The sequence below is a fragment of the Rhinopithecus roxellana genome, chromosome 16 (assembly GCF_007565055.1).
Source record: "Rhinopithecus roxellana isolate Shanxi Qingling chromosome 16, ASM756505v1, whole genome shotgun sequence".
Taxonomy (NCBI): domain Eukaryota; kingdom Metazoa; phylum Chordata; class Mammalia; order Primates; family Cercopithecidae; genus Rhinopithecus; species Rhinopithecus roxellana.
In genome coordinates, this window is record NC_044564.1 from 24,968,202 (window position 1) to 24,993,486 (window position 25,285).

General features: G+C 42.3%; 1 protein-coding gene and 1 non-coding gene across 2 annotated transcripts in view; both read left to right on the forward strand.

The window, feature by feature from the left end:
- Nucleotides 1–25,285, forward strand: part of UBAP2 (ubiquitin associated protein 2) — a 136,985-nt gene that overhangs the window by 86,623 nt on the left and 25,077 nt on the right. Inside the window, exons 10-16 of the mRNA XM_010385759.2 lie at nucleotides 809–861; nucleotides 8,071–8,138; nucleotides 11,437–11,626; nucleotides 16,306–16,519; nucleotides 20,879–21,153; nucleotides 21,936–22,105; nucleotides 23,666–23,879. Coding sequence (XP_010384061.2) covers nucleotides 809–861; nucleotides 8,071–8,138; nucleotides 11,437–11,626; nucleotides 16,306–16,519; nucleotides 20,879–21,153; nucleotides 21,936–22,105; nucleotides 23,666–23,879 — 1,184 coding nt within the window. The remainder of the gene's footprint in view (nucleotides 1–808; nucleotides 862–8,070; nucleotides 8,139–11,436; nucleotides 11,627–16,305; nucleotides 16,520–20,878; nucleotides 21,154–21,935; nucleotides 22,106–23,665; nucleotides 23,880–25,285) is intronic.
- LOC115894097 lies at nucleotides 12,070–12,151 on the forward strand. The gene has a single exon (XR_004054142.1). It is a non-coding gene; the product is annotated as a small nucleolar RNA SNORD121A (small nucleolar RNA).

The window sequence follows — 25,285 nt, forward strand, 5'->3', positions numbered from 1 at the left end:
TTTTATTAAAAGGATGCTTCTCTAAATTTGATAATTCAGTAATCCAACTAAAATAGGGTCCAAGACAGATTTGCCTTAAAATGAAATTTTTTGTTTCAAAGACTACATCATAAGAAATCAAACCATTGTTAAATGTCTATATTTGTGCTATGCCCATACTTTCTTTTTTTTTTTTTTTTTTTTTTTTTTTTTTTTTTTTTTTGAGACGGAGTCTCGCTCTGTCGCCCGGGCTGGAGTGCAGTGGCCAGATCTCAGCTCACTGCAAGCTCCGCCTCCCGGGTTTACACCATTCTCCTGCCTCAGCCTCCCAAGTAGCTGGGACTACAGGCGCCCGCCACCTCGCCCGGCTAGTTTTTTGTATTTTTTAGTAGAGACGGGGTTTCATCGTGTTAGCCAGGATGGTCTCGATCTCCTGACCTCGTGATCCGCCCGTCTCGGCCTCCCAAAGTGCTGGGATTACAGGCTTGAGCCACCGCGCCCGGCCCATACTTTCTTAATCATGGCAGCATTGCTTGGATGTGACCTATATTAAAGCAAAATCCATTTGAAACACTGATTTGAGGTTATGTAGATAGTGACTACTAGTCAAGTTGCATTTGTAAACATTACTTCAAAGAGAAAGGGAGAAAAGAAGTATTACTGATTTTACCGAGAATAGATTAAGATCATCATGTTTCTTGGGTTGTAAACTAAATTGCTAGTGAGGTATATATATCTTTTCCTGAATAATACACAAAAAGGAATCATTTGGACTCAGACTGTATTTGACTTTGTGGTATAAACTTTGATTGCTGTTGTTTCCCAATAGGGGCTTGGAAGAATTCTGTGGAGGAGTGGACAACAGAAGACTGGACTGAAGATGTAAGTGTTTGCTGTCAGATGAGACCTTTCTTTCTTTTTCTTTTTTCTTTTTTTTTTTTGAGGTGGAATTTTGCTTTTGTTGCCCAGGCTAGAGTGCAATAACGTGAACTCGGCTCATTGCAACCTCCGCCTCCTGGATTCAAGCAATTCTCCTGCCTCAGCCTCCCAAATAGCTGGGATTACAGGTGTGTGCCACCACGCCTGGCTAATTTTGTATTTTTTTTTTTAGTAGAAACGGTGTTTCACCATTTTGGTCAGGGTGGTCTCAAACTCCTGACCTCAGGTGATCCACCTGCCTCAGCCTCCCAAAGTGCTGGGATTACAGGTGTGAGACGCTGCGCCCGGCAGATACCTGTCTTTCGGTGTTTGCTGGGGGCTTTGGTACTTGGAAGAAAGAGCCTGAGACATCTTATCTCATCTTGGCTTCTTTTCTATTATCATAGCCAGGGTTTTAGAGAGTTGGCTTTTTTAGCAGATGCTTCTTAGAAGGAACTTAGTGTTTTCAGATTTTTGAGAATATTTGTTTTCATGCTTAAAAATGACCAAGTGTCAAGATGATTTGGGAAACTGGAAAAACCAAACAAGAGAAAAGGTTGAGGTGTTAGGCTGGGTGTAGTGGCTCACAACTATAATCCCAGCACTCTGAGAAGCTAAGGTAGGAGGATCACTTAAAGCCAGGAATATGAGACCTACCTGAGTAACAAAGTGAGACCCCGTGTCTGCAAAAAAAAATAATAAAAAAATTACCGGCCGGATGCGATGGCTCAAGCCTGTAATCCCAGCACTTTGGAATTCCGAGACGGGTGGATCACGAGGTCAGGAGATCGAAACCATCCTGGCTAACATGGTGAAACCCCGTCTCTACTAAAAAATACAAAAACCTAGCTGGGCGTGGTGGCGGGCACCTGTGGTCCCAGCTACTCGGGAGGCTGAGGCAGGAGAATGTCGTAAACCCAGGAGGCGGAGCTTGCAGTGAGCTGAGATCCGGCCACTGCAGTCCAACCTGGGCGACAGAGCAAGACTCCGTCTCAAAAAAAAAAAAAAATTACCTGGGTGTGGGGTTGTGCATCTGTAGTCTCAGCTACTCGGGAGGCTAAGGCAGGAGGATCTCTTGAGCCCAGGACTTCAGTGCTGCATTATCGTTCCACTGCCCTCTAGCCTGGGTGACAGAGCAAGAATGCATCTTAAAGCAAACAAACAAAATTACCAGGTGTTAAGTAGGATTGATTTTTTTTTTTAAGCTTATCTCTGTTTTGTTTGACCTGATAGCCAGCTGACACTGTTGCCCAGATTTGTGAACTATTATTCTTTAGAATATTTTCATTAAAGGAGAGTCTATATTTTGGGTCACAGTTGAAATTAACCTGAATAGGGTTGCTCTGGTTCCATGCCCAACCTCTTCCCCTTTTGACTAGAAGAACCCTTTAAAAAAAAAAAAAAAAAATTCTTTATTCCACAGGTATTTTTGAGCATATTACACTAGCTTCTGGGTACTGTCAGTCTATAAGTTCTGCTTTCAGCATAGTATTTTTTTTGGAAAAAAAAAATAAGTTAAATAATAAAGAGAAAAAAGGAATAAATAACCCAATACCATATTTTATACCTCTTTTCTGTTTGACTGTCGAGTTCTAGAACTCTTGAGTTTGGTGTCTGCCTGACACAGAGTTTGAGCAGACATTGAGTGGGAAAGAATAAATGGGTTACAAATACAGATCCTCAAAACTGTTTACAGTGACCCAGACTTTGAGATTCTATCTTTTTCTCTGTCTCCATATATGTTTCCATTTATGCTAACAGGACCTGCTTGGAATGAGAAACAAGAAACATGATTTCTACTTGACTTGTTTAATGACCTTAGGCAGGGCATTGTTCCTTGGGTCTTACTACTCCTTCACATACAGTATTATTTGTGTTTTAAGTGGTGTTTGAACAACCCACTACCATAGATAGGTTCATTTTATCTTGTAAAAAATAAATATTTTAATTTTTTTGTTGTTTTTGAAACAGAGCCTTTTTCTTGCTCTGTCGCTCGGGCTGGAGTCCGGTGGTGCCATCATAGCTCACTGCAGCCTCAACCCCCCAGGCTCAAGCAGTTCTCTTGCCTTGGCTTCCCAAAGTGCTAGGATTACAGGTGTAAGCCACCATGCCTGGCCAAAATTAAGCAATTTTTGGACAAGCATTTTTTTTTTTTTTGACTTTGCACTTTTGCTTCCTTTTTTTAAGCAGGATTAAATCTGCCTTGTGAGGAGTGAGCTCGGTAGGGTGTGACAAAGATGAGAGTAGACATGCTCATTTAGTTAGGATTTGGGGGATATTTTCACTGCTGCTACATACTAATTGAAAGTCCTTAGTGTTATGATGCCAGCTGGCTCTCTAGCTATCCCTGGCTATGCATCATACTGGTATGATGTTTGATACCTTTAATATCAGCAGCTGGACTTGATAAGTGGTTATTTAAACCAGTGGAGGGTTGGGCACTAGTATTAAAGGGAAGTCAAAGTGAACAGTCTTTGGACACCTTACCTTATTTTGAACAGAACCATCCCACATATAAATGTTTTATATTAATAGAATTTTTGCTAGGGTTTTGTTGCGAGGTGGGGTAGGAGAAGGTTGCAGGGCTAAAAGCTTTACATCTGGTTGCCTGTCAGGATCAGCAGGCATGTTAGAAAATCAGCAAAGGCCGGGCGCGGTGGCTCAAGCCTGTAATCCCAGCACTTTGGGAGGCCGAGGCGGGCGGATCTCGAGGTCAGGAGATCGAGACCATCCTGGCTAACACGGTGAAACCTCGTCTCTACTAAAAAAAATACAAAAAACTAGCCGGGCGAGGTGGCGGGCGCCTGTAGTCCCAGCTACTCGGGAGGCTGAGGCAGGAGAATGGTGTAAACCCGGGAGGCGGAGCTTGCGGTGAGCTGAGATCCGGCCACTGCACTCCAGCCCGGGCGACAGAGCAAGACTCCGTCTCAAAAAAAAAAAGAAAAGAAAATCAGCAAGAGATCAGAAGACAGAATTCTGTGTAAATTCTAGCTGTTGACCTTCAACAAGGCGTCTTTCCAGTCCGAGCCTCCTCTTTTTCATCTGTATAATGAATATCATAATAGCTGTCCTGCCTAAATTATTGGAGTTTTCTGTGGGTCACATGAAGTCTTTTGATGAACATGTGGTATCAGGCAGTATACATGTACTCCAGAGAGACATTAACATTCTGCTGTGTCAAAATATGTAATTCGTGAAAAGAGTTAACAGATAGAATTTGGGTATTTTTTCTTTGGATTCATAAAATATTTTTAATTTCTCTGAGGTGATACAAAGTAATGCTGATTGGTAGGGAAATAATCTAAAATGTGAATCCTAGATTCCTTCTAGATTTTAGAACAATAGTCACCTCCCTCCTTTTTTAAAAAATTTAATTAATCTATTTTTTATTTTTTGAGATGGAGTCTCTCCCTGTTGCGCAGGCTGGAGTGCAGTGGCACGATCTTGGCTCACTGCAACCTCCACCTCTGGGTTCAAGTGATTCTCCCACCCCAGCCTCCCGAGTAGCTGGAATTAATAGATGCGTGCCACCATGCCTGGCCAATTTTTGTATTTTTAGTAGAGACAGGGTTTCACCATGTTGACCAGGCTGGTCTTGAATTCCGAACCTCAAGTGACCGTCCGACTCGGCTTCCCAAAGGTCTGGAATTATAGGCATGAGCTACTGCGCCCAGCCTTTTTTTAATTTTAGAGACTAGGTCTTGCACTGTTGCCCAGCTCACTCCGTCCCCAAACTCCTGTGTTCAAGGGATCCTTTTGCCTCAGCCTCCAAGTAGTTGAGATTGTAGGTGCATGCCATCGTGCCTGGCCCTTCCTTTAAAAAAAAAAAAAAAAAAAGGCCGGACACAGTGGCTCACGCCTGTAATTCCAGCACTTTGGGAGGCCGCAGTGGGCGGATCACCTGAGGTCAGGAGTTCAAGACCAGCCTGGCCAACATGGTGAAACCCTGTCTCTACTAAAAATACAAAATTAGCCGGGTGTGATGGTGGGTGCCTGTAATCCCAGTTATTTGGGAGAATGAGGCAGGAAAACCGGTTGAACCCAGGAGACACTTGCAGTGAGCCGAGATCACGCCATTGCACTCCAGCCTGGGCAACAGGAGCGAAACTCCGTCTCAAAAAAAAATAAAAATAAAAAATAAAAAGGCTGGGCATGGCGACTCATGCCTGTAGTCCCAGCACTTTGGGAGGCTGAGGCGGGTGGATCACCTGAAGTCAGGAGTTCGAGACCAGCCTGGCCAATATGGTGAAATTCTGCCTCCACTAAAAATACAAAATTAGCTGGGTATGGTGGTGCATGCCTGTAATCCCAGCTACTTGGGATGCTGAGGCAGGAGAATTGCTTGAACCCAGGAGGTAGAGGTTGTGGTGAGCTGAGATCACGCCATTGCACTCCATCCCGGGCAGCAAGAGCGAAACGCCATCTCAAAAACAAAAAGAAGGGAACCATTCAGGGTTTTATTGACATGTTTAGATATGTCAGTGTTCATAGTAGTTCTCATTTCCCTCACATTTCTTTTCCTTAAATTGATTTAATTTGTAAGTTTCTTTCAAGTAAAAATGGATTCACTGGAAATATGAAAATATGCTACCTTGGGGCAGGCACATTGGCTCATGCTTGTAATCCTAGCACTTTGGGAGGCTGAGGCAGGAGGATTGCTTGAGCCCAGGAGATCAAGATCTGCCTGGGCAACACAGAGAGGCCTTGTCTCTACAAAAAATTTTTAAAATAGCTGTGTGTGATGGCAGGTGCTGTAGTCCCAGTTACTTGGGAGGTGGAGGTGGGAGGAATGCTTGAGCCTGGGAGGTTGAGTTTGTAGCTGCAGTGAGCCTCAGTGATGATGTCACTGCATTCTTGCCTAGGTGACAGAGTGAGGTCTGTCTCCCAGAAAAGAAAAGAAGGAAAAAAAAAAAAAACCCTTCCCACACACCCTGTCTTGGAATAGGATGCAACTTAGGCCCTTCTTATTGACTTGTTGAAACAGTAAACAATTTAGCACTTTTATATTGTTGAAGAAAATGAACACCTACTGTCTGCTTTACCTCCTGCTTACACATACTGTCTCAGGCAGGAAATCTGGTTTTAAACTGTTTCTGAGACATTTAGAGTTGATAAGAATTACGGGAATCTTTTGAGTAGCATTTTTATGTTTTCTATGTTACCTCATTAGATCAGCGTTTTCCAGGCTTTCAAAGCCGAGTCCCCACATTGAAAACATAAAAAGAACACTTATCTTTTATTAACGTCAGTTGAGGTTTCAAAAAATTTATCCTGAATGCCCTAAAAGTGAGTTAAAACAATGTGCATGCACGTATGTTTATTGTGGCACTATTCACAATAGCAAAGACTTGGAACCAACTGAAATGTCCATCAGTGACAGACTGGATTAAGAAAATGTGGCACATGTACACCATGGAACACTGTGCAGCCTTAACAAAGGATGAGTTCATATTCTTTGTAGGGACATGGATGCAGCTGCCAACCATCATTCTCAGCAAACTATCGCAAGAACAGAAAACCAAACACCGCATATTCTCACTCATAGTTTGGAATTGAACAATGAGAACACTTGGACACAGGAAGGGGAACATCACACAGTGGGGCCTGTTGTAGGGTGGAGGGATGGGGGAGGGATAGCATTTGGAGATCTACCTAATGTAAATGACGAGTTAATGGGTGCAGCACACCAGCATGGCACATGTATACATATGTAATAAACCTGCACATTGTGCACATGTACCCTAGAACTTAAAGTATAATAAAAAATGAAAAAAAAATGTGCATGTATCTCAAACTAATTATGCTGAGTGAAAGAAGCCAGGAATAAAGATTTGGATACTTTTATGATTTCATTTAAAATTCTAGAAAATGCAGCCTAATCTGTAGTGTCAGAAAGCATGTGAGTGGTTGTCTGGGGATGCAGACAAGTGGTGGGAATGAGCGATTCCACAGGGACAGGTGGAAATTGTGGGGGAGTAAAGAATATGTTCACTGTCCTAATTGTGGTGATGGTGTCATGGGAGCCTACGTATGCCAGTTATTCGGTTTGAATATTTGTGGTTTATTGGATGTGTTAGAATGTGATAAAATTAAGTTTTTAAAAATAATAGAAACCTTTGGTTTAATAAAAATGAAATGTAAAATTACTCATCAATTAAATACTAAAGACATCTGTCTTTGGGGGGAGAAAACATCGATTATTTCACCTTTTCAAACTTCTTAATGACTTTTGAGGCAGGATCTCACTTTATCCCCCAGGGTGGAGTGCAGTGGTGTGATGATGGCTGACTGCATCCTCAACCTCTGGACTGAAGTGATTCTCCGGCCTCAGCCTCCCATGTAGCTGGGACAGGTGCACACCACCATGACCAGCCAATTTTTTTTTTTTTTTTTTTTTCCCCTACAGATGAAGTCTTACTCCTGGCCTCAAGCAGTCATCTTGCCTCGGCCACCCAGAGTGTTGGGCTTTCAGGTGTGAGCCACTATTCCTGGCCACCTTCTCAAGTTTTTGGCATTTTTGGTAGCTTTGTTGATGGGTTTATTGGTATTCTCATTTTGTGTAATGACAAATAGAGAAATGAGTCTGCGGTTGAGCCCTGGTTTGAGTGCTTTACTGTGTTGTTTACCATTAATCTCATTTTCCTGACTTGAAATCATTCTTGTAGGCTTTTCAATCTAAAATTACCTTCACTTGCAGCTGGGCGCCATGGCTTACACTTGTAATCCCAACACTTCGGGAGGCCAAGTGGGTGCATCACTTGAGGCTAGGAATTAGAAATTATCCTGGGCAACATGGCAAAACCCTGTCCCTACTAAAAATACAAACATTAGCCCAGTGTGGTGGTGCATGCTGGTGCATGCCCGGAGGCCCAGCTACTCAGGAGGCTGAGGTGAGAAGATTGCTTGAACCTAGGAGGCACAGATTGCAGTGAGCCGAGATCACGTCACGGCACTCCTTCCTGGGCAAGAGTGCCAGACCCTGTCTCAAAAAAAAAAAAAAAAAAAATTTTGCATTCACTTGAAAATTACTTGTCACTTGTATGTTTCATTTTCTTTAGAATAGCTGTTACATGAAGTGTAAGAGACTACTGATGGCTACAAATGATCAGGAAGTCTGTGTTTTGGGTTTAATAGTATATAGAATAAGATTAAATTTTTCAACTTTCAATACAGCTTTCTGAAACAAAGGTCTTCACTGCCTCATCTGTTCCAGCAGAGAATCACATCTCACCTGGGCAAAGGTAAATACTTTTTGCCATCTTATATTTGTTATTCAAAGCATTACGGAAATCTTTTGCCTCAGGAAAAGAATTTTTATTTTTGGGTCTCTTTCTGTTTTTTCCCTTTGTATCCAAGGCTAACCTTTATTTGACCACTACTTGGTGATCTGACAGAGTTTCAATCATTTCCTAATTGATGTATCCACTGATGATGATGTATCCACTGATGAATTCAAATAGTAATCATTTTTGTGATTTTTTAGCAGTTGTTGCAGACATCATGTTAAACTTTTTTTTTTTTTCTTTTTTGAGACGTTAATTTCGCTCTTCTTGCCCAGGCTGGAGTGCAATGGTGTGATCTCGGCTCATCGCAACCTCCACCTCCTGGGTTCAAGTGATTCTTCTGCCTCAGCCTCCCAAGTAGCTGGGATTATAGGCATGCGGTACCACACCCGGCTAATTTTGTATTTTTAGTAGGGACAGAGTTTCTCCATGTTGGTTAGTCTTGTCTCGAACTCCCAACCTCAGGTGATCCACCCACCTTGGGCTCCCAAAGTGCTGGGATTACAGGTGTGAGCCACCATGTCCGGCTTTGTTTTTTTTTTTTTTTTTTTTTTTTGAGACGGTCTCACTCTGTCGCCTAGGCTGGAGTGCAGTGACGTGATCTCGGCTCACTGCACCCTCCACCTTCTGGGTTCAAGTGATTCTTCTGCCTCAACCTCCCAAGTAGCTGGGACTTACAGGTGCCTGCCACCACGCCAGGTTAATTTTTGTATTTTTAGTAGAGATGGGGTTTCACCATATTGGCCAGGCTGGTCTCAAACTCCTGACCTCGTGATCTGCCTGCCTCGGTCTCCTAAAATGCTGGGATTACAGGCGTGAGCCAGCCTGCCCGGCCTAAACTTTTTAAATGGTTGCTATTTTCACTTTTGTAGACCTATTTTTTTTTTTTTTTGACAGAATGAACTTAATACATTGTATCCTTTGATTTCTTCATGCACCATTTATTTAGATCTTCTGCAACTAATACAGATCTCTTATTCTATTTGAGTTCTACTAGTTTTACTCTACTAGATTACAGAAAAGGAAGGAATTTATGGGGTAACAACAACATTCTTAGAATGTGCACTGAACCAAATGACTGAAGAGCATTTATTTATTTTTTTATTTTTTATTTTTTATTTTTTTTATTTTTATTTTTTGAGACGGAGTCTTGCTCTGTCGCCTGGGCTGGAGTGCAGTGGCCGGATCTCAGCTCACTGCAAGCTCTGCCCGCGAGTTTACGCCATTCTCCTGCCTCAGCCTCCGGAATAGCTGGGACTACAGGCGCCCGCCACCTCGCCCGGCTAGTTTTTTTGTATTTTTAGTAGAGACGGGGTTTCACCGTGTTAGCCAGGATGGTCTCGATCTCCTGACCTCGTGATCCGCCCGTCTCGGCCTCCCAAAGTGCTGGGATTACAGGCTTGAGCCACCGCGCCCGGCCAAGAGCATTTATTTACGTTCTAGTTTTCACACTAACTCTAAACACCTTTGAAAGTGGTTTCAAAGTGTAGTGATCTGGAAAGATAAAAGACTGGATACATATGATACCTTAGAAATGAAGACAGTTTTGAACCTAACAGGATCAATCTCATGCTAAATGAGATGGTGATGAGATTTCACTGTAGGGAAATAAAAATGATTAACGATTATGTCTTATAGTATATTGTTTTGAGAATGTTCAGAGTTTCTTGTTAAATGCACATACCTTCTCTATTGTATTTATGATTCAGTGAATGTACTGGGATCATTGTCATGAAATTCAACTTGGCTGCTGGGCGCGGTGGCTCAAGCCTGTAATCCTAGCACTTTGGGAGGCCGAGACGGGCGGATCGCGAGGTCAGGAGATCAAGACCATCCTGGCTAACATGGTGAAACCCCGTCTCTACTAAAAACTACAAAAAACTAGCCGGGCGAGGTGGCGGCACCTGTAGTCCCAGCTACTCGGGAGACTGAGGCAGGAGAATGGCGTGAACCCGGGAGGCGGAGCTTGCAGTGAGCTGAGATCTGGCCACAGCACTCCAGCCTGGGTGACGGCCGGCGTGAGACTCCGTCTCAAAAAAAAAAAAAAAAAAAAAAAAGAAATTCAACTTGGCTATAGTCTATAAGGGAGAGGAACTCAGGGCTAGGAACTTTGCCCTGTGTCAGGAATGAGTCTTGAATTGTCCCAGAATCTGCCTGTCTCATTGACATGGTGAGAATGTCAGTTAGGAGAACTGATGGGAACTGGCCTTTGAAAGGATTGAATAGCATTCATTACCGGGTTAGGTAATCTGGCGCATCTGGCAGGTCCTACTACACTAGGTAAATTTAGAAAAGAGTTGGTACAGGAATTTGTAGCTCATTCTTGTCAGGTAGTCCAAATTGGAATATCTGTCTTTCTAGGGGTGTTTTAAGAGTTCTGGTTAACAGTATATTTGTTACTATACTGTGCCTTTATTCCTGAATATTTTAAAAATAAAATTATATGGGCGTGTGTATGTGTGTATACACACACTTAAATGTATTATGGGATAGAATGTAAAAATTTAAGATAAATGTGAAACTTGGCCAGGTAGGGTGGCTCACGCCCGTAATCCCAGCTCTTTGAGAGGCCAAGGCAGGCGACTCACTTGAGATTGGGAGTTTGAGACCAGCCTGGCCAACATGGTGAAACCCTGTCTCTACTAAAAATACAAAAACTAGCCGGGCGTGGTGGCGCACACTTGTAATCCCAGCTACTCGGGAGGCGGGGAGGCACGAGAATCGCTTGAACCCGGGAGGCAGTGGTTGCAGTGAGCCAGGGTCACACTACTGCACTTCAGCCTTGGTAATAGAGTGAAACCCTGTCTCAGGAAAAAAAAAAAGTGAAACTTACTGAATTGTCTACTGCAGGTGAGGTCTTCATTCCCTAAACATATGGATTTATTAGGAACTCTGGTTTTAGGTAATAAATTGATAAAATATTCTAGGTAAAATGAACCAAACTTGAGAAAATTGATTAATTTTACTTTATTGCTCCAGGTTTTCAAATCAGTTTATAATGTGTTAGTCATTACTGTGAAAATTTCTCAATACACCTTTTGATTCTCTTTTCTGCGAAGCCCTGCTTCAGTCTCTGTGGCTTTGTATGCTTTTTTGTGTGGATGATGCCCTCCTTTTGCCCCCTTAAACCCCATTTTCCAAAGGTTCTCCTCATTTGATTTTTAATGTAAATTCACTAATATTGATTGACTTCTAAGATTCATTTGTTGGTAAGACTTGCTTATGACTAATTCCTCATTGTTTTTTGTCTGCTTAGCATTGATCTGGTAACCTTGCTCCAGAAGCCTGTTCCTCACAGTCAAGCCTCAGAAGCCAACTCCTTTGAAACTTCCCAACAGCAGGGCTTTGGCCAAGCCCTTGTCTTCACAAATTCGCAGCACAACAATCAGATGGCACCAGGGACTGGCAGCTCCACTGCTGTCAACTCGTATTCTCCTCAGAGCCTGGTAACTCACTTTTATTTCAGTATGGGATTTTAAGAAATATACCCATTAGCAAATGTATTCTAGAATGTGATACATGCCTTATAATTACTTTCTAAATATAAGAATATCTACAGTAAGGCCAGGCATGATGGCTCATGCCTGTAATCCCAGCACTTTCGGAGGCTGAGGCATGAGGATTACTTGAACCCAGGAGTTCGAAACCAGCCTGGGCAACAAAGCAAAACTCTGTCTCTACATAAAAAGCAAACTAACAAAAATTAGCTGAGTGTGGTGTTGTGTGCCTGTAGTCTCAGTTACTTGGGAGGCTGAGGTTGGAGGATCACTTGAGCCCAGGAGTTTGAGGTTGCAGTGAGCCATGATCATGCCACTGAACTCCAGACTGGGTGACAGAGCGAGACCCTATCTCTAAAACAAAACATCAGAAAATTCTACAGTAGATCTCAGTCCAGAAAACAATGATGTGGTAATTTCCAAGCACATAGCTGATGATTCCATGTGGAATGTAACTACCTGAGTTTCCTGGACAAAGATAAAAAATTTTTTATGGTTTGTCCAATTCTTTCAACTGATGATCACTCTTGAGATTGAAAGCACCCCTTTCTTCTGAATAATGTTTTCTTTGGATTTTGTTTCATATTCTGTCTCTATAGTTAGTATATTCAGTTTCTCACTTATTTTCCAATTTACTTAAATGCAAAAGTTTATCAGAATTGACTTGCTGTAAAATCATGTACAAATAGTTCTAAGTCTGCCTAGGTGCTTGTATTTTTTGCTTTTTTTTCCCCTAAGACCATAAAATAAGCTACATTTTCTTAAAATGCCAAAAGATTAACAGAGGCCCTTATAGTTTGGATGTGTTTTTATCGAAACAGTGTCATTTAGTGCTGTATGACTCTGACTTCCAATGTGAGTTAAGCTCCCATCCAGAAAGAACTTCAGGAACTGTTAGTGAAGGCTGTGAAGATAGGCTCATGAAAGTACAAGCTTAGATCATAGCTTATACAAGAATGTTGCTTTAGAATGGTGAACCGAAGTTCCTACCCAACTGCAGGAAGTTCTGAGCTGGCAAGGGGAAGCTGGAAAGTTCTATGGACGCAGAACTACAGCTCTTACTAGGGATAATTATTTCAGTTTGTTGCTGTGTTTTTCCTGAAATTTGTTGCTGAGAAACAATTTTCTCCCGAGTCAAATCATTTGTTTTACCCTGATAAAATTGAGAATTGAATATTTAAACTTTTCATTAGTATTTTCTACCCTGTGTAGCCATATCATGTGTTGGGCCTGGGGACTTGGTGTTTTTAGTATCTTTGGCATATGAGGTGGTATCAGTGCTTGAAGTAGGACAGCCCAAGGTTTCTCTATTTTGGGAAGGCCTAATAAAAACCCTGATTTTTAATTGAAGCACCAGAGTCTTTTCCTCCTCTGCCTTTCCCTCTACTACTGGTATAATTATGTAATGCCCTTCCTGACTTGCTGAAATCTATGCCTGTCCACTGAATTGATAAGAAGGACTTGAGTTTTTACAGCGATCTTCAGATATGTTGCTTTATGTAGTGACCAGCATGAGAATGACCAACATGAGAAGGCAGAGTAAGAATTGTTTGTGTGGCGTTGTATTAGAGCAGTGGTTCTCAACCCTACAGCACTTTAAAAATCACTGAGGGCTGGGCGCCGTGGCTCACACCTATTATTCCAGCACTTTGGGAGGCCGAGGTGGGCGGATCACCTGAGGTCAGGAGTTCGAGACCAGCCTGGCCAACGGGGTAAAACCCCATCTCTACTAAAAGTACAAAAATTAGCCGGGCCTGGTGGTGGGCGCTTATAATCCCAGCTACTCGGGAGGCTGAGGCAAGAGAATCACTTGAACACGGGAGGTGGAGGTTGCAGTGAGCTGTCATTGCGCCATTGCACTCCAGCCTGGGCGACAAGAGAGAAACTCTATCTCAAAAAAAAAAAAAACAAAAAACAAAAATCACTGGGGAGGCCAGGCATGGTGACTCATCGCTGTAAATCCCAGACCTTTGGGAGGCTGAGGCAGGAAGATGGCGAGATGCCAGGAATTTGAGACCATATCGAGACCTCATCTTGCTAAAATAAAATAAGTTGGGTGTCATGGCACATGCCCTGTAATCTTCGCTACTGTAGTCCCAGCTACTTGAGAGGCTGGCGTGGGAGGATCACTTGAGCCCAGGAGTTTGTTCTGTGGCCCTCCAGCCTGGGTTGACAGCAAGACCTTGTCTCTAAATAATAATTATTGTAAAGTAAAATCCCTGGAGAACCTAGTAAGTAACAACAGCAACAGAAGTGGGGATGGTATTTCCCGAGTCTCTAAAACAAAACGTGTCTTCATCTTTGGGACTGGAATTTGGGCACTGTGTGTGTTTGTGTGTATGTCCATGTATGCACATGTGTGTATTGTATACATTTTAAAAGTCTCTCCATTGATTTAAATGTGTAGGTGGACTTAAGAGGCCTATGCTATGTATTACCTAGGGCACGGCAGTAGTCATTGATTCAGTGATTTCACTGTGTTGTAAAGCACACAGTGCATTTGATAAAACTAGCTGATGCATGTTAGGGATTATGTACGATAACAGGATGAAGAGAGTCATCACCTCGGAAGCCTTCATTGAATCAGTGGGCTTGAGCTGGATTTTTGCTCAAAATACAAAAAAAAAAAAAAAAAAAAAAAAATTAGCCGGGCGTGGTGGTGGGCGCCTGTAGTCCCAGCTGCTTGGGAGTCTAAGGCAGGAGAAAGGAGTGAACCCAGGAGGCGGAGCTTGCAGTGAGCCAAGATCATGCCACTGCACTCCAGCCTGGGTGACAGAGCGAGACTCCATCTCAAAAAAAAAGGAAAAGAAATGTTATTTTTGATGAAGAACTTACATTTCAGAATGATCTGGATATGTAAAAATGTAGTTGATCTTCCATTGTCTTTTATAGTCGTAGGCTTTCATCCTCTTTGGATCTCGACCTGACAGGACAAATGGGGGAGGAGTAACATTGTTTTCCTTGTACTTATTTATGGAGCATATTTGGTGTTGTTAATCATCTAAACAGCTTGAAATGAAAATAGCGTCCATGGTATTTGCTAAACTTCAAATACCTGTGTATTGCAGTGTCTCATTTTGGAATATTAACCCTTAAGTTCAGTTCTTTGACCTATATTTGATTTTGTGTGTGTGTGTGCGTGCATGCGTGCACACACACGAGAGACGGAGTCTCACTTTGTCACCGTGCATGCGTGCACACACACGAGAGACGGAGTCTCACTTTGTCACCCAGGCTGGAGTGCAGTGGCGCAATCTCGGCTCACTGCAACCCCCACCTCCTGGGTTCAAGCTATTCTCCTGTCTCAGCCTCCCGAGTAGCTGGGATTACAGGCGTGGGCCACCATACCTGGCTAATTTTTGTATTTTTAGTAGAGACGGGGTTTCACCATGTTGGCCAGGATGGTCTCTAACTCCTGACCTCAGGTGATCCACCCACCTCGGCTTCCTAAAGTACTGGGGTTACAGGTGTGAGCCACCGTGCCCAGCCTGACCTGTATTTGATCTTGCAGGGTCATCTCACACTGATTTCTTCTTTGACTGAACATCTTGTAATCATTAAAGATGAAGACTGTGGTTCACAGATTAGGAAAATAATGTGTTTTTGTTGGTCAAATATATCTTTGTCATGTATTTCATGGCATTTCCTCTTCAGTTTTTTTAAATAGTGATATTTAATTGTGAACCAGTGACATCACTTTATTTTATTTTATTTTATTTTATTTTATTTTATTTATTTTTTTGACACAGAGTCTCACTCTGTTGCCCAGGCTGGAGTACAGTGGCATGATCTTTGCTCACTGCAAGCTCCGCCTCCCAGGTTCACGCCATTCTCCTGCCTCAGCCTCCCGAGTAGCTGGGACTACAAGCACCTGCCACCACTCCCGGCTAATTGTTTTGTATTTTTAGTAGAGATGGGGTTTCACTGTGTTAGCCAGAATGGTCTCGATCTCCTGACCTCGTGATCTGCCTGACCTTGTGATCCGCCCGTCTTGGCCTCCCAAAGTGTTGGGATTACAGGCGTGAGCCACCGAGCCTGGCCAATATCACTTTTTTAAAAATTGATTTCTTCAAATTCATGGCAAATATTTCCCTTCCTTTTAACTTCTTATAAGGATAGCTGCCGGGCGCGGTGGCTCAAGCCTGTAATCCCAGCACTTTGGGAGGCCGAGACGGGCGGATCACGAGGTCAGGAGATCGAGACCATCCTGGCTAACACGGTGAAACCCCGTCTCTACTAAAAATACAAAAAAAAACTAGCCGGGCGAGGTGGCAGGTGCCTGTAGTCCCAGCTACTCGGGAGGCTGAGGCAGGAGAATGGTGTAAACCTGGGAGGCGGAGCTTGCAGTGAGCTGAGATCCAGCCACTGCACTCCAGACCGGGCGACAGAGCGAGACTCCGCCTCAAAAAAAAAAAAAAAAAAAAAAAAAAAAGGATAGCTATATTTATTTAGTCAATTTTTATTGCATAGTAATATTTTCATGTAGTATTTTCTAAGTTATATTTTAGTAATTCATATGTTTTAGATTACAGGTTTTAACATACTTGTGAAAATACTTGATGTGTTTTAAAGCCTTGGGTAGAAATTCTGTATTGCTGAGGATTTGTTCTTTTATCCCCCTTTTAAAGTCATCCGTCCTTGGCTCAGGATTTGGAGAGCTTGCACCACCAAAAATGGCAACCATCACCAGCTCCCAGATTTTGGACCCGTTGAAAGCTCCGAGTTTGGGCCAGTTTACCACCACCCCAAGTACACAGCAGAATAGTACAAGTCACCCTACAACTACTACTTCTTGGGACCTCAAGCCCCCAACATCCCAGTCCTCAGTCCTCAGTCATTTTGGTAGGTATACGTTGTTTGTGAGTTTGCCCCTACTGAGGATGTTTTCAAACTTTGGTAGAGTGTGTTGACTTGTGAACACTAATGTGGAATTTGTCCAGAGATGTTTCTTTTTAGTAGAACTCTTGGAGTTTCTCAGTTAAATCAGTCTTCCTTTGTTGTACAATACCTGCATTTATTTGTTTTTGTTGTTCTTGATAGTTTCTTTTTTTTTTTTTGAGACGGAGTCTCGCTCTGTCACCCAGGCTGGAGTGCAGTGGCCGGATCTCAGCTCACTGCAAGCTCCGCCTTCCGGGTTTACGCCATTCTCCTGCCTCAGCCTCCCGAGTAGCTGGGACCACAGGCACCCGCCACCTCACCCGGCTAGTTTTTTGTATTTTTTAGTAGAGACCGGGTTTCACCGTGTTAGCCAGGATGGTCTCGATCTCCTGACCTCGTGATCCGCCCGTCTCGGCCTCCCAAAGTGCTGGGATTACAGGCTTGAGCCACCGTGCCCGGCCGATAGTTTCATTGTTAGTAGTAGTGGTGGTGGTAGTACATGCCTTGAAGAGTATGGTAAAAGCATATGAGCATCTAACACTTTGTGTAAATGCACAGACAGAATTTTCTGAGCTGTATTAGAATAGGATGGTGATAGAATGTGGAAAACTTATTTTAAGACTTTTTTTTTTTTTTTTTTTTTTGAGATGGGTCTTCCTGTGCTGCCCAGGCTAATCTCCACCTCCTGGCCTCAAGCAGTCTTTTCATCTCAGCCTCCTGAGTAGCTGGGATTACAGATGTGCACCACTGTATCCAGCCTAGCAATATTTTTACTCTATTATTTTATTTTATTATTATTTTTTTGAGTCAGGATCTTGCTCTGTTGCACAGGCTGGAGTGTACAGTGGTGCAGTAATGCGTCACTGCCATCTTGACCTCCCAGGCTCAGTCGATCCTCCCACTTCAGCCTCTCTAGTAGCTGGGACTACAGGCACATGCCACCACTCCTGGCTGTTTTTTTGGTATTTTTTTATGTGACAGGATTTTGCCACGTTGCCCAGGCTGGTCTGGAACTCCTGGACTCAGACGATCCGCCCACCTCGGCCTCCAAAAGTGCTGAGATTGCAGGTGTGAACCACCACGCCCAGCCTGGACAGTATTTTAACTCACACTCTCGCTTTCTCATTCTAACATTTCGAAGTATCAACTATGATTTCATCAAGCTTTACATTCTGTGGTTTGTATTGTAGAGGCCCCATGTATAGACAGGATGTTTTCTAAACTAAATTCCCACAGAAATTGTGACATTAAGCCACCATTCCCCACCAGCACTCACATGCCACACTGTATTAAGGAATAGCAGGGGATTTTGTTAATTATGGAGCTGACCATGTGGGCTGGTTTATGGTTAGGGCATATAGCGAGACAGGGAAGCATATTTCTCTGTTCTGTGAAATGACTTACTGTGTTGGAAGTACCTGAGACCACTCCCGAGTTTGAAGTGATGTCTACCAAGGGAAATCATTAGAGACTCAGTGCCTAAAGTTTTTGTTGGGACAAGAAATGTAGGTACCCTGTGCCTACATTTTCTGCTATAACATGTAGCAAAATTACAGATTCCTAGAAGGAAAGCAGATGTTGAGCATAAACCACATTGTTTATACAGACATTCTTAGCACAGTGAGCCACTCTAATAGGTTGGTGTGTTGGCACCCTTTGCCAAGTACATACCAGCAGTTCAAATTCTCAGACACTAGCCAAGGTCCAGTCATCAAGCAGGCCTTTTTGAGAGCAATTGTAGGTCCCTATATTAACTTTTTCTGCACACATAACTAGTGAGTGATAAGGCTTTTTTAGATAGAACCATGGTATTCCCATATTCTTTATAAAACCTATAGGTTTGGTGCATGCCTGTAATACCAAGTTCAAAAATAGGTGCATCTAAACCAGATCTGTCATCTGTTTTTTTAAATTAAATTCTATTCACACTCAGCCAGCTGGGCATGGTGGCTCATGTAATCCCAGCACTTGGGGAGGCAGAAGAAGAAGGATTGCTTGAGTCCAGGAGTTCGAGACCAGCCTGGGCAACGTGATGAGACGCAAAGGCTAAAATATTAGGTTGTTGTACTCTGGCCCCATAGAGAAAAAGATGACCAACCTGTGTCCCATATGGTAGAACTGGCTTTTCAAATCAGTAGTGAAAAAACAGTTTATTAAAACTGGATATCTAATTGAAATATGAAGTTGGATCTCTATACCAAAATGCCAATGGGTCACAATAGTTAAACATAAGTAGTGAATCTAGAACTATAATAGAGAAAACACAGGATAATTTTTTTGTTGTTCTGTGTGAGGGAGACCTTTCTAGATGTGGCAGAAAACACCAAATTAGAAGGCAGACAATGAAAAAAATACTCAAAATTTGTATCATAAGACAAAAATAGTGAATTCCCTTAATATATAAAGAGTAACTAAAAATAAAGCAGAACAACAAACAGGTTAAAAAACTGGCAAAAGAGGTAAGAACACAGTCTAAAGAACACAAGTATATGAAATGATGGTAAGCACACTTATATCACTTTAGTTTGTATTTTTTAACACCATTTTCCACCAGTTGAACCAGGACATTCAAAAGTGTTTTTGGTATTAGAGTGTGTTAAAAAAGGATGTGTCCTATCTGTGGACAGTAATTTTATAATATTTATCAAAATTCAAAATATACCCTGTGAAGGAGCAACTTTATCCTAGCAGTTGATCCTACAGGTATATTTGTACTTAAACAAAACATCTTACATACAAATATATTCATTAGTGCATTGCTTTTAATAGCAAAAGATTTGACCTAAAAGTCTATTGATACAGTACTGGTTTTATGAAATGATACCTATATATACTAGATTTCTGTGTAGTCATCAAAATGAGTATGAAGTAGCTCTTTACACATTAATGTGAAACACTCAATGGAAATGAAATGATTTGTGAGACAGCAAGATATATAGTGTGTGTATATATATGTCTGTCTGTCTGTCTATATATAGTGATATAGTATCTCTGAAAGAGACATTCAGGAAAACCGGGTATAGTGTTTGCTTTTGTGGAGCAAGTATGGGAGGGTAGTGTGGAAAAGAAACTTAATATTCATCATACATATTCTTGTATCTTTTGGATTTTTTGTTTGTTTGTTTTTTGAGACAGAATCTCGCTCTTTTGCCCAGGCTGGAGTGCAGTGGCACGATCTCAGCTCACTGTAAGCTCTGCCTGCCGGGTTCACGCCATTCTCCTGCCTCAGCCTCCCGAGTAGCTGGGACTACAGGTGCCCACCACCACGCCTGGCTAATTTTTTTGTATTTTTAGTAGAGACGGATTTCACCATGTTAGCCAGGATGGTCTTGATCTCCTGACCTCATGATCCGCCTGCCTTGGCCTCCCAAAGTGTTGAGATTACAGGCGTGAGCCACCGCTCCCGGCCATCTTTTGGATTTTGTGACATTGTGTATATATTATACATCAATTAGTCCAAAAACTTAATAATTTTTTTTTTTTTTAATTTTTGAATGAGACAGGGTCTTGTTTTGTCACCCAGACTGGAATGCAGTGGTACAGTCATAGCTCACTGCAGCTTTGTACCCCTGGGCTAAAGCAATCCTTCCACCTCAGCCTCCCAAAGTGCTGGCATTACAGGTATGAGCGACTGTTCCTGGCTCAAATTTTTTTTTTTTTTTTTTTTTTTTTTTTTTTTTTTTTTTTTGAGACTGAGTCTCGCTCTGTTGCCCAGGCTGGAGTGCAGTGGCCAGATCTCAGCTCACTGCAAGCTCTGCCTGCCGGGTTTACGCCATTCTCCTACCTCAGCCTCCGGAGTAGCTGGGACTACAGGCGCCCGCCACCTCGCCCGCCTAGTTTTTTGTTATTTTTTTTAGTAGAGATGGGGTTTCACCATGTTAGCCAGGATGGTCTCGATCTCCTGACCTTGTGATCCGCCCATCTCGGCCTCCCAAAGTGCTGGGATTACAGGCTTGAGCCACCACGCCTGGCCTCAAATTTTTAACAGTTATGTAGAAAATCCATAAAATAATAAAAGTATGATTCTCTGTTAGCTAATGGTCAGGTGTGTATAGCACCACAATATTGTTCTCACGAGTTCATCATCCCCTATGCTTAAACATATACCAGATCTCTCTGGATAGGAAACAAGGTGTGTACCCATTTGGGAACTTTTCCCATTTATCATAAATGAGGTGTTACACGTAGTGTGTGTGTAAAACCTAAGAAATTCAGCTGGAAATGATTTGGAGAAATTGGTGGTAATGGAACACTTCATGATAAGTAACAATTGAGCGAGTTTGAAGCCATTGTGCCTCATTAATTGCTGCTTACTTTTTTTAGACTTCAAATCTCAACCTGAGCCATCCCCAGTTCTTAGCCAGCTGAGCCAGCGACAACAGCACCAGAGCCAGGCAGTCACTGTTCCTCCTCCTGGTTTGGAGTCCTTTCCTTCCCAGGCAAAACTTCGAGAATCAACACCTGGAGATAGTCCCTCCACTGTGAACAAGCTTTTGCAGCTTCCCAGCATGACCATTGAAAATATCTCTGTGTCTGCCCACCAGCCACAGCCCAAACACATCAAACTTGCTAAGCGGCGGATACCCCCAGCTTCTAAGGTGGGCATTTCATCATGAAGTCACAGGCCTAAAGGTGGTATTATTTTTACATTCAGCTCAAGTAGTGGGATACTAAGTTTTGGAAACTGGGATACAGTGTTTTTCAAGCGCATAGCTTATTGATTGCATAATAAGGGATATGGCCATTTCTGAGTGACCAGACTAGTATTAGAGGGAGTGGGTTTGTGCTGAGAGCCACAGATCCTTATTTCAAGTATAGATTTGAAGATATGGCTCAGAGAACTGTTGTTCTTGAGAGTTTTGCCATATCCCATAGTTGGAGGATGCATGGTTCCTTGACCAGGTGATACTTTCATCATTGGTGAGTCCCCGAAAATAGAGTAGTCAGTTCAGTGTTCACTCCTCACCACCATCACAACTACCCCCCCATTGCTCTTAGATGCAGGTGGTGATATTAATGCCAACTATTCCTGTTTAACTTTTAATTTCTCCTTTTTTTTTTTTTTTAATGAGACAGGATCTCGCTGTGTTGTCCAGGCTGGTCTTGAACTCCTGGGTGCAAGTGATCCTCCTACCTTGGCCTCCCAAAGTCCTGGGATTACAGGCGTGAGCCACCACACCCAGCCAACTTTAATTTTTCTTAGCTTGTTTCTTTTCTTTCTCTTTTTAGAAAAGTCTTATTCCTTTTTTCTCCTTGTTTCTCACTCCTCCGTCCTGCCAGTATTGCCTGGGAACCTAAATGCTTGTTTGGCTCTGTTATAGGCCTTTGTGACCTGGAATCTGTGACCTCTGCTCCTGACATGACAGCTTTGCTTTTTCAGATCCCAGCTTCTGCAGTGGAAATGCCTGGTTCAGCAGATGTCACGGGATTAAATGTGCAGTTTGGGGCTCTGGAATTTGGGTCAGAACCTTCTCTCTCTGAATTTGGATCAGCTCCAAGCAGTGAAAATAGTAATCAGATTCCCATCAGCTTGTATTCGAAGTCTTTAAGGTACTGAATTTAGTCCTTCGTTATGAAGCAAAATAGACCCTAAGAGATCACCTGGTGGAAAGAATACATCCTGTGGTAATAGATTGTGCAGCTATCCTCAGTGTTTATCCAGACCTTCCATCATCTCCAGGAGAAACCCCGTACCTGTAGCAGACAGTCTCAATGTCTTCATTGCCCTGCCCCTTAGCAACCAATAATCTGTCTCTGGATTTGCCTACCTGGACATTTCATATAACTGGAATCTTGGAATATGTGGCCGTTTATGTCTGGTCTTTCACTTAGTATAAGTTTTCAAGGTACACTCATGTTTAATGTATCGTTTTTATTGCCAAATATTTCATTGTGTTAATACACCACATTTTATTCATTCCTTAGTTGGTAGACGTTTGGGTTGTTTGCTGTTTTTGACTATAGTGAATCGTGCTGCTGTAGACATTTGGTTTCAAGTTTTGCATGCTTTCTGTTCTTCGGGAGGTATATCCCAGGAGTAGAATTGCTGGGTCATATGGTAACTTAACCATTTGGGAAACTCCCATACTGTTTCCACTGTGGCTGTAGCATTTTACATTCCTACCAGTAGTCTGTGAGGGATCTAATTTCTCCACATCTTTGCAGCAGTAATTTTCTTCAGTGGAATATTTTATAAATACAAAATCTCAGATTTTAGTTTTTGTGTGTGTGGTTTTTTTTTTTTTTTTTTGAGATAGAGTCTTGCTCTGTTGTCCAGGCTGGAGTGAAGCGGCATGCTTGACTCGCTGCAACCTCTGCCTCCCAGGCTCAAGTGATCCTCCTGCCTCAGACTCCTGAGTATCTTGGATTACAGGTGTGCACCACCACGCCCAGCTAATTTTTTAATATGTTTTGTAGACACGGGGTTTCGTTGTGTTGCCCTGACCAGCCTCAAACTCTGGAGCTCAATGAATCTGCCTGCCTCAGCCTTCCAAAGTGCTGGGACTACAGACATGAGCCACCGTGCCTGGCTGACTTTGTTGTTATTTTAGTTTTTCCACATTCCAGAGGCAAAACCTGATACTTGTTTAAGTTCCCTTTTTAAAGATGGTCTCAAACACCTGGATTCCTTAAAGAGCCTTCTTAAGTATTCTTTTTTTTTTTTTTTTTTTGAGATGGAGTCGCACTCTGTCGCCAGGCTGGAGTGCAGCGGCGCGATCTTGGTTCACTGAACCTCTGCCTCCCGGGTTCAAGTGATTCTTCTGCCTCAGCCTCCAGAGTGGCTGGGATTACAGGTGCCCGCCACCATGCTCTGCTAATTTTTGTATTTTTAGTAGAGATGGGGTTTCAGAATGTTGGTAAGGATGGTCTCAATCTCCTGACCTCAGGATCTGCCCACCTTGGCCTCCCAAAGTGCTGAGATTCTAGGCGTGAGCCACCGTGCCCAGCCTAAGTATTCTTAAAGATGTCCCCCTATCTCTCAGTAAATTAGGTGAGTCTCATTTGGGACAATAAATTGATGAAGTAGTTGCATCTCTTGAAGCTGTTTATTTTTTTCATGAAGCTATTTAAAGTAACAAAATTATGTTGAATATCTTTGACTCTTTTCAGTGAGCCTTTGAATACATCTTTACCAATGACCAGTGCAGTACAGAACTCCACATATACAACTTCTGTCATTACGTCCTGCAGTCTGACCAGCTCATCACTGAGTTCTGCTAGTCCAGTAGCAACTTCTTCCTCTTATGACCAGAGTTCTGTGCATAACAGGATCCCATACCAAAGCCCTGTGAGTTCATCAGAGTCAGCTCCAGGAACCATCATGGTAAGTAGTATTTTAGTTTTTTTCTCATAAGATGTCTGTCTTACTTGGAAATTAATGTTTGGTTAAATTAATGCTTCTTGGATATGATTTTATTTTACAAATTGACCTTTTGAGTAGAATCCTTATAGTTCATTGAGTTTGTTTACAGTGGGCATCTCTGGGACCCATGCTCTTGAGTGTGTGGATAGATCCACAGGTTCATACACTTTGTGGAGAAAATCAAGCATCCATGTAGTATGAGCACTTTGGCTGTAGTACTGGGTACTTCTACATTGTCTGAAATATCTCTGAATATTTCTTGTACTGCTTTCTCTCTGATTGCCCCATTTGCTTTTAATGTATTTGCTTCTTCATCACGGTTAGTTATTTTTGTGTTAAAATTGTGTATTCTCTACCTAGCTTGTTAATAATACTGGACTGTAGATAAAGGAACCAGATCTATTTTTGATAGTTTGAAAGTGTTACCCTTCTAGATTCGTGCTAGCTGCATATCTAATGGTCATTACCAGTTGTATTGCTTTCTGTTAAGTTGAGATGTACCAATATCTCCTGAGAATCTTAGAAGGAAACTTAAAAAAGAACAAGTAAGTATACACATTTCTGCTAGGCCAAATCAGCTGTTTTTATTATTTTCATGTCACACTAGTAATACTTGAAAATCATTCTCTCCCAGGAAATTAAAATAATATGGATAACACTACAGGAATACCTTGCAGATACTGCAGGTTGTTTCAGACCACTGCAGTAAAGAAAGTTGTGCTAATTTTTTGGTTTCCTAGTGCATATAAAAGTTACAATGTGGATATCTTAATTAAAGATACTTTATTGATAAGAAATGCTAAAAATTAATACGTGAGCATTCAATGTGAGCAATTCTGTGGGTTGTTTGTTTTTTGGGGGAGTACAGGGTCTTGCTTTGTCACCCAGGTTAGAGTCCAGTGGCGCAATCACAGCACACCGCAGCCTTGACCTCCCGGACTCAGTCAATCTTCCCACCCTAGTCTCCCAAAGAGCCTGGACTGACTACAGACATGCATTGCCATGTCTGCCTGCCTTTTGTATTTTGTTTAGAGACAGGATATTGCCACATCTTGAACTCCCAGGTTCATGCAATCCTCCTATCTTGGCCTTCTTCCAAAGTGCTGGGATTATAGGGTGAGCCACCACACTGGGCTCTTTGTTCTTTTTATCACTTGACATTATTTTGTAAATATGACATGATAGCTTAGGATTTCAGCTCAACAACTCTATATATCCCAGGCTTCTGAGTAAATTTTTTAAACCAACAATTTTTATTAACAGTGCTGGGACTTGATAATCCTATGAGTAAATCCAAACCCTTGCCCCACAAGAACCCCTCCTACCATATATACACCCTCACACACACAATCGCAGCATCTTACTTG